Genomic DNA, 10,045 nt, shown 5'->3' with positions numbered 1-10,045 from the left:
TCCATTTGTGACTAATGTCACTCACCATAATTTCCTCAAGGTTCATCCATATTATGTGGTGGCTTGCAGCTTCCTTGTTTTTCTTCAAGGTAGCATAATATTCCATTGTGTGTATGTACCAAAGTTTGTTTATACATTCTTCCATTAATGTGCACTTAGGCTGTCTCCATCTGTTTGCTATTGTAGATAGTGCTGCTATTATGAACATTGGTGTGCATATATCTACTCGTGTTATGGCTCGCATTTCTTGTGGGTAAATATCAAGCAGAGGGATTACTGACTGGATCATAAGATGTTTCTATTTTCAACTTTCTCAGGAAGCTCCATACTGTTAATCCATAAGGGTTGGACCAGTACATAGAATTTTTATTTGTATTACTTGGCCCAGTGTAATCATTTTTAAGAATACAGTTACCAAGATTTACACAAATATTGCACAATATGTATTTTTTTCCTGCAACCCCTTTGCATGTTAGATTTCTATGTATGCATGCTTGCATTATTTATGTGGATGTGTTCTATACGAAAATATGGTGCTATTCTTTGGTGGAAGTGAGGGGTTGTCAGCATGGGGAAATATCATGCCTGATTTTAAGACAGTAAAATAGTTGTAGACAATTCAGAGCCAATTAACCTAATTATTTTTAACTATATGAAATAATAAGGAGCTCTGATAGCGTAGTGGTTACAAATCGGGCTGTGAACCGCAAGGTCAGCAGTTCGAAACTAACAGCTGTTCTGCGGGAGAAAGATGAGGCTTTCTGCTCCCGTAAAGAATTACAGCCTTGGAAACCCTGTACAGGGTCGCTATGAGTCGGAGCCAACTCCACGGCACGTAATAGCAACAACAATATGAAATAATAGGAGGGGTGAGGGGGAATGCTTTCACCAGGCTTACTAGACCAGTGGACACAAGAGGACTCTGAGATATTGTCCTGAGACACTTTTTAAATTTTGAAATTATACTATATCCTAAGATCGCCCTTTAACGGAATAACTGATTAAGTTACAAAATAGAGGACAGTATTGCTGAGTATGGGTGTTGTTATTAAGTGCCATCGAGTAGGTTCCTACCCATAGCGACCCTGTACAGGATTTCCGAGGAGTGGCTGGTGGGTTTGAAATGCCGATCTTGCAGTTCAAACTGACCTTACAATCCAGCTCATTATCCTGCTGTGCCATACCATCTATATGAGACTAAAAGGATGACAATTACTGTAAAATAAAGATAGATGATAAGAAGGCAGAGAACCTAGTAATACTGGAAACAGAACAACCAACCAGAATGTAGTTTAAGAGAATGTTGCCACTTGAAAAACATAGCCAGTATCAATGAACAATTTGTGTAGAAATTATCACATGTGAACCTTGTTTGTTGTGTAAACTTTAATTGAAAATACAATAAAATATTTTAAATTATTTTAAAAAATAAAGTGATTCTGTTAAAAACAAACAGTTTTTGTAAGATTTTATGCAAGACTAAAACTTGAGTAACCAACGTGCTAACTGGATTTTTTGTTTTTGTTGTTCTTATGGTATTAAACTGTCTTAATACTAGAAAATAAAGTATAGCAATACAATGTTTGAACTATTAAAATATTTTTATAAATGATCCAAAGTTTTTAGTTTGAAGCTGATAATAAGTATTTTTTTTAAAGCTGTGAATACCAAGTTATAAGAGCAGTTCACAAAACTGAGAGTCTTTGGGTGGGAGTGATATCCAATGTTGGGTTTCACCAACCTGTCATTTTCCTCCCAGTGTGCTTTAGCAGGTATTTTTCCTTCTCTTTTAAATAGATGAGATGTTACATACCCATTTTTCTCACTCTGATTGTCTTTTCCTCACTCTTTTACTTGTTGTTAGGTGCCATCGAGTTGGTACCGACTCAGAGCAACCCTATGCACAACAGAGCGAAACACTGCCTGATCCTGGGCCAACCTCACGATTGTTGCCATGCGTGAGCCCATTGATGCTGCCACTTTGCCAGTCCATCTCGTTAGGGTCTTCCTCTTTTTCTCTGACCCTCCACCTTTCCAAACATGATATCCTTCTCCAACGACTAGTTCCTCCTGACAATATGTCCAAAGTATGAGAGACGAAGTTTGGCCATCTTGGCCTCCAAGGAGCACTCTGGCTGCACTTCTTCCAACACAGATCTGTTGGTTCTTTTGACAGCCCATGGCATTTTCAATATTCTCCTCCAACACCACACTCAAATGCATCAATTCTATGATCTTCCTTATTCACTGTCCAGCTTTTGCATGCATATGAGATTATTGAAAATACCATGGCTTGGGTCAGGCACACCTTAGTCTTCAAGCTGACATCTCTGCTCTTCAACACTTTAAAAAGGTCTTGTGCAGCAGATTTGCCTAATGCAATATGCTGTTTGATTTCTTGACTGCTGCTTCCGTAAGTCTTGATGGTTGATCTAAGAAGAATGAAGTCCTTGACAACTTCAGTCTTTTCTCTGTTGATAAGAATGTTGTTTATTGGTCCAGTGGTGAAGATTTTTGTTTTCTGTACATTGAGATGCTGTGGTCTTTGATCTTCATCAGTAAGTATTTAAGTCCTTTTCACTTTCAGCAAGCAAGGTTGTATCATCTGCCCATCTTAGGTTGTTCATGAGTCTTCCTCCAATCCTGATACCACGTTTTTCTTCTATAAGCCAGTTTCTCTGATGATTTGCTCAGCATACAGGCTGAATAAGTATGGTGAAAGAATACAACCCTGTCGCATACCTGTCTTAATTTTAAAACATTCAGTGTTCCCATGTTCTGTTTGAACAACTGCCTCTTGGTCTATGTGCAGATTCCTCATGAGCACAATTAAGTGTGTTGGCGTACTCATATGCCGCAATGTTGTCCATAGCGTGTCATCATCTACACAGTCAAAAACCTTTGCTCAAGTGCCGGTAAGCATCTTTCTGGTATTCTCTCTTTTACTATTTGACATGGAAATCATATATGGCTGATATAGTATCTTTACATCTAAATAGTACCTTTCCACCCAAATATCCATTAACACATACATTATTTTTCCTCAGTTGGACCCAAAATATGGTTCAAGAGTGTTCTATTATAGCTAATAAAAATTGTTGCCACTGGTTTCTTTAAAGGAACCACTAGCCAAAGACTATTTTCTCAAGGTCACTTAAGTGTCCTTAGGAAAAGCATTGGAAACAAATGAAAATCCTTTTGTGTTCTGAACTTGCATAAAAACATGATTCTGTCAACCCTGAAACTGCTTTTAAGTGGGAGAACTTCCAAGGTGTAATCATTTTTAAAAGGCTATGCTCTTCAGTAACCAGTTATTTTTTATAGCATCATTACAATGACTTTCCTTCCTAATTCAGCTGGCAGTGAATCTACTCAGTTACTGTTGGCTTAGATTAAGCTTCTTTGGGTCCAGGACTATATTCTGTTTCTTTGAATCTCTCATATTGACTTACTTGGACATGATAGAAGCTTAAGAATGTGTTGGTTCTTATGTAGTTGAGGAGATTTTATGACAGGACAAGTTAGTCCAGCAAAGGCAAGGACAGGGAAGCAAGATTGCATCAGAGGGTTGTGTATTGGTTTTGAAGACAGGCAGATAATAAATGAATCCTGACTCTACTGTGAAACATTAGGCAGGTTTATATAACTGACTCCTGTCCTCTGTAAAATGAAGATGATGATAGTTACTGATTTATTGTGAAGGTTAGAAATGTTAAATCCCAAATCAGCAGCCTGAAAGATAAGCACTTTTTTAAATGGGGAGAGAAAAATAGACCCTGTTATAAGATAGATTTAAGAAGGATATGTTGTTGTTAGGTGCCATCAAGTTGGTACCGATTCATATCAACCCTGTGCACAACAGAATGAAACACTGCTTGGTCCTGGGCCAACCTCACAGTTTTTGCCACACTTAAGCCCATTGATGCTGCCACTCTGCTGTCCATCTCGCTGGGGGGTCCTGCTCTTTTCCTCTGACCAGTATATAAAAAAATTAGTTTGTTGTTGTTAAGTGCTGTCAAGTGGGTTCCTACTCATAAGGACGCTGTGTAGGGTTTCCCAGGAGTGGCTGGTGAGTTTGAACTGCCGACATTGGGGTCGAGTACCTATCCTATGGCACCACACAGGACCTTAGATTACGGTCACTTAAAATTACTTCCAGTAAAATGCTTCACAGTTTACAGGTTTGATTATGTTTTAACTCCTTATGACTTCCCCTTTCTTTGCTAAACTACACATATGTGAACTTATCTAGGGATCCTCCCCTGATGTCTATCTTGCATAACTTTATCAGTTCATCACTGACTTTTCTTGGTCTCTTTTACCTGCCTTAACCCTTTCTTAAAATATATACCAGACAAGGAAGGGCAGCAGAGAATGACTTAGTGCTGATACTTGATAGCACACATCTGACTCAGACCTTTGACTTGCTGCAAGAGGTCAGAGTGTGGTATAAACCCAAATAAGGAAATGCGTAAGTTCATATCAGGGTGGAAACGTTCATCCTGTCTGTCTGCCCTCTGTTGCCTCTTTCATAATAACTTGAGCTCATACCTGCTGTCTCTCTCTCTCTTTTTTTTTATCTTAAGTAGAACTCATGTCATTAAATGAATTGGGTGAAAACAGGAAGTACTTTCATTTTTTGTAACATAGGGCATTAATTTCATAGCTCTTTATATAGTCTGTCACTATATAAAGTTAAGTTAAATACCGAGTTTAATATACTGTTGGGTTTTTGACTGACGGCGGTGGGGGGGGGGGTGGATAAATTCTTGATCTTAGCAATTTTGTTGCCTTTGCCTTAATGTTTCTGGTGAATAACACATGAGAAATAAGATTATTGTAATTTTGACTTACTTGCCTACAAAATAAATTTATTTAAAGTCTTGGAGATACCCTAGATGTACGCATAATAATGTTGTTTATAAGGTGAAATTTACACATAATTTGTCTTAAGGGATTGAAAGGAATATTTACTGCAGAGCATAGTATATTTTCATAGGGTTTTGTAGAAATATTCCACTTGTATAAAGATCCATAAAGGTTACATTGTTTGCCAACGTTTAATATTGGCCCAAATAAAAAATATATGCATTTGAGTTTTATTGACGTAAATATCCTAATCCTTAGGGATATAAGAAATCTGAATCTAGTTGAAGCTAGTGGTTATTTAAAAAAAAAAAAAAATTATTTGTATGTTTTCTTTTTGCTAGCTTAAACAATCATATAAAGTATGTAATAACCGCATCATCTTTTTGAAATTATAATTGCACATGTTTGATATTAAAATTAAGAGCCTTTGAGCTGAATGGTTGACTCAGTGTTTGGGGTAACTAAGTCTTAACCCTGGCAAGATAAGAGAACAGGTATAAGAATCTGTGGAATCTACAAGTGACCTACAGTTTTCCTTTTGAGTAACAGACTTTTTATCAGTTATTTGCTAATTATCAAATAGACAAATTGCAGTTTAATTCCTGACTGAGTGAATTCAATAGAAAGTTAAAGAGAGAAAGGTGTTAAGTAGAAAGTGAAAGATTCTAAAAAATGGTCAATACTACAAACACACACCAAGTATTTACCAAGTACAACAATTTGTTGTTGTTGTTGTTAAGTGCCGTCGAGTCGGTTCCGACCCATAGCGACCCTGTACAGGGTTTCCGAGGGTGTACAACAATAGCTGCAGCAATAAAACAGAGTTTAACCTTAAATGCTCTGTATATTCAAGAATTTAAAGAAATGTTTGTTCTATCCACAGGGACTCATGGTGTTATTCACATTCTGTGCTTATCTTAAATTTAAAAAACAAAACAAACTATTTGTGATAAAGGGTCCTATTATCTTTTTTTTAAATGTTATACTAACTTAATTTTTTATGGTATTTAATGAAAATTTTAGATAGCTTGTCTGTTTGAGGAATTAGGGTGATTTAGAATCATTGACAGGTATTTTTGTTATTGAATCATGGATGTTTTAGTGTGATTCTATAGAATGCAGTATCAGAAATGTGCTTTACTTCCTCAAAGTTGACATTAATTATGATTTTAAATTTATATTGCAGCTAGAACGAGTAAATCTGTCTGCAGCTCAGACACTGAGAGCAGCTTTCATTAAGGTGAGAAGAAAATAATTTATTATAATGATTAAAATGTATGTAATGTGTAAATCTAAATGCTAAGTAATTACCGAATTATTTCCTGGTAGTGGAAAATCATGCTCCAAGGGAGAAAAATGAGACATTCTGCTCCTGTAAAGATTTATAGTCTCCGAAACCCTGTTCAGGGTTGCTATGAGTCGGAGCCGACTCCACGACACATAACAGCAACAGCATGCCTGTTTTTAGTATATTCTGTAAAGGTTAAAACACATCTAAAAGGTGATCTGAGCAAATGCTGTTTGCTTAGCATTCATCTTTTTGTCGCCTGATACATTGAAACTCACTTCCTCAGAAAATAGTGCATTATAAAGATTTGAATTGTTAAAATTTTGTTTGTAAAATTGCAACTCAAAAAGATTGTGTTATAGTGCTTAATTTCTGAACAAAAGTTTAAAAAACATTTTGAACAGAAAAATAAAATAAATCCTCTGTGTTATATTGGATTTGGGGGAACTTTGGGAGAATATACAGTTAAATCACTCAAAATGAACTTTTTTATTGTCTCTAGAGAAGACCTGAGCTGTTCATTCAGTAGCCACTGGCCACATGTTGCTGTTGATCACTTACCATATGGTTATTTGAATTGAAATATGTTCTATGTATGAAGTTTCAAAGACTTAGTGCAAAAAAAAAAAGTAAAATATTTTAAATTGATTACAATGTTGAAATGATAACTTTTTATATATTAAAATTCCTTTTTACTTTTCCTTTTTTAAGGTTATATTTAAGTGCCGTTGAATCAGTTCTGACTCTTATTTACCCTGTATAGGGTTTCTGAGGAGCATCTGGTGAACTTGAATCAAGAACCTGGCAGTTCAAACTGACCTTGCAGTCTAGCGCATTAGTTGACAGTGCCACAACAAATTTTAAATTTTGTTAGAGGTGGCCCGTGATTTGTTACAAAGATGACTGATTATTTCTTTTGGATACCACTACTCTATAGGGTGTTTTAGAGCCCTGGGACCACAAGGTTGATTTGAACCTAAAGGTGATGGTTCAAACCCGATAGCTGCTCCTTTGAAACCTTACACAGGGTCATTGTGAATCAGAACTGACTCGATGGCACTTTTAATAAAAACAGAGGCTATTTTGTTTGTTGGGTGCATTCTTTAGTATGTTGAAGTCTCAAAACTTGAACTTTAATTTTTTTTGTATGTGTGTTCCCATGAATAACTAAAACAGTTTCCTATTTTTCATGTTGTTGTTAAGAGCCATTGAGTCAGTTTTCCGACTCATAGCAACCGTATATGGGGTATCCAAGGAGCAGCTGGTGGGTTTGAACTGCTAACCTTGTGGTTCGCAGTCCAGTGCTGATCTTACATAGCACCACACAAGGAGTTGTTGTTGTTGTTAAGTGCCGTCGAGTCGGTTCCGACCCATAGCGACCCTGTACAGGGTTTCCAAGGAGTAGCAACCCTATATAGTTGTTAAGTGCTGTCGAGTTGTTTTCGACTCATAGCAACCCTGTATAGGGTTCCCGAGGAGCAACTTGTGAATTTGAATCACCAACCTTGTGGTCCTGTGCTTATCTTAGATTAAAGTTATAATTTTTATTTGAGTTGAAGCTACAGATCATTCTAGCTTAATTTCTTTTTTTTTTCCTAGCTTAATTTCTTATTATAACTCATGATTACGTTTTTGATAGCACTCTTATCTGGTGGTACCACTAGACATCTTATTCATTATCTTATCACAAAAATTTGAATTTGTTGAATTAGAAGTATTTTGATATGTTTCAAAACTATGAATTTCAATGTGTGTATACATAGAAATACTGTTGTTTTTGTTATTAAGTGCCGTTGATTTGGTTCCATATCATAGTGATTCTGTTTAGGGTTTCCATGGAATGAATGGTGTGCTTGAACTGTTGACCTTATAGTTCAAACCGACTTTGTAGCCTAGCACATTAACTGACAGCACTACACTAGGACCACCACACTAGCGCCACAAACACTAGTGTCAATGAAATAGCATCCTGCCAAATCATTGTTTAATGAAGAGAAAGAGGCAATGTGATACCCCTTTTTTTCCTTTGAAGGAATCCTGGGTGTGGTGTTATGGTTTAATGCACTGGACTGCAATGTCCGCAGTTTAAGCTCACCAGCCACTCCTTGGAAACCTTTTATGGGTAGGAACCAACTCGACAACACAACAACAACATGGCTTTTGAGTGGTATGTTTGGTCATTGGGTAGGCATGATAGTGACTATCTTAAGTTAGCTCAGTGTCTAAAGTAAAGAAGGAAACATCTATTGCCAACATGCTACCAATATGCAAAAATCAGCTTAGCAGACTTTTTCTGATACTTGAGAACAGAGGAAGTTTTTGCTGTGAATCGTAATAAAGAGTACTTTGTGAGATGAAGTAGATGTTATCCTCATTGACATTCATAAAATAGGTAGTATTTTTCTTGTAAATTCATCTGTATACACTGATGATTTGAGAGACCTATTCAGTTAAAAAGCAAACCGGGTTTAAAGTATGAGTCTGATCGGTGTGATTTGATTCATAGGTAAAATTTTATTGTCCTCAACACTGGTTTTTAATTGAGGATAGTGGAAGTTATTTTGAAGGTAAATGGATTAATTAGTATTACATGCTAAAGTTTTTACTACCATATATTTTATAACTTATAATTTATGTTGGCATTTTAAGTAACATTAAAAGAGGGCATGCATTAAAAAGTCTTATGTTTTTCTATGTTTCAAGTTTTAACTTTCTTAGAAAAACAGTTTTTAGGGCCTCACCAGACCAGAAAATATTTTATATCAATATTTCCAGTTCTTGATCCACAGCAATGGTGATTTTTATCAAGCTTGGCATATCTGTCTTTACTATTTAGAGAAAAACAAAAGTATAAAGTTAGTTTTCAACAAGATAAAATAATACTATTGAATATTAATTGCTGAATTATATCGAGGGGGCTTACAAAGTTTGTACTGTTGTTAAGTGCTGTCAAGTCAACTCAGAATCATAGCAACTCTGTATAGGGTTTCAGAGGTGTGGCTGGTAAGCTAGAACCACCCACCTTGCAATTCAAACCAACTTTGCATTAACCCACAGTGCCACACCAGTACTCCAAAAAGTTTGTATAGAATGGATTAAAAGATTTTTTTCCCTAATCTTTTTTAAGCCCTCTTGTATATATTTTCTCTGATCTCTTGTAGCCCGTTCTTTTTTTCTTTTTTCTTTGTAGCTCATTCTTCTGAGAGACTTTTAACAGGTCATCCTGTCTCCTAGGTTGAGAATCCCTGATCCATAGTAGTGAATGTTAGTTACCTTTGGGGTGTTTTCTCACCTTGCTAAATTCTTCATAAATATTGAGTACCCACAGACTCAAAAGCTGTATTTTGGGGAGAAACCTGGTAGAGTCTATGACTTAAGAGTAGATTCTGACTAGATGAAGATAAAGATTTTTGATACCGTGAGCAAATGTAAATTGCTACAATTTGATGGATTGTAGTTGTTCAAAATTCTAACCAGAATGGAAGATTCGTCAGATCAAGGAGAACATGCTTCTGTTCTCAGAATACTAGATTGATTGTTGTTGTTGTTAGGTGCCATCGACTTGGTACTAACTCAGAGCAACCCTGTACACAGCAGAATAAAACACTGCCTTATCCTGGGCCAACCTCACCACTGTGGTCACGCTTTAGTCCATCGATGCTGCCACCTGCCCAGTCCATTTCGTTGGGGTCTTCATCTTTTTCTCTGATCCTCCTCCACCTTAGCAAACATGGTATCCTTCTCCAGTGACTGGTCCTTCCTGACAATATGTCTGAAATACGAGAGATGAAGTTTGGCCATCTTGGCCTCCAAGGAGCACTCTGGCTGCACTTCTTCCAACACAGATCTGTTGGTTCTATGAGCAGCCTATGGTACTTTCAGTATTCT

At 36.6% G+C, this 10,045-nt stretch overlaps 1 protein-coding gene across 1 annotated transcript in view; it reads left to right on the top strand.

The window, feature by feature from the left end:
- Positions 1 to 10,045, top strand: part of PDCD10 (programmed cell death 10) — a 75,028-nt gene that overhangs the window by 45,221 nt on the left and 19,762 nt on the right. The window contains exon 3 of the mRNA XM_006861805.1: positions 6,056 to 6,109. Within this exon, the coding sequence (XP_006861867.1) occupies positions 6,056 to 6,109 (54 nt within the window). The remainder of the gene's footprint in view (positions 1 to 6,055; positions 6,110 to 10,045) is intronic.

This window comes from Chrysochloris asiatica, unplaced genomic scaffold (assembly GCF_000296735.1).
Source record: "Chrysochloris asiatica unplaced genomic scaffold, ChrAsi1.0 scaffold00043, whole genome shotgun sequence".
Lineage (NCBI taxonomy): Eukaryota > Metazoa > Chordata > Mammalia > Afrosoricida > Chrysochloridae > Chrysochloris > Chrysochloris asiatica.
Note: the sequence above shows the minus strand (reverse complement) of the source record. Positions and strands in the feature narration are given on the sequence as shown.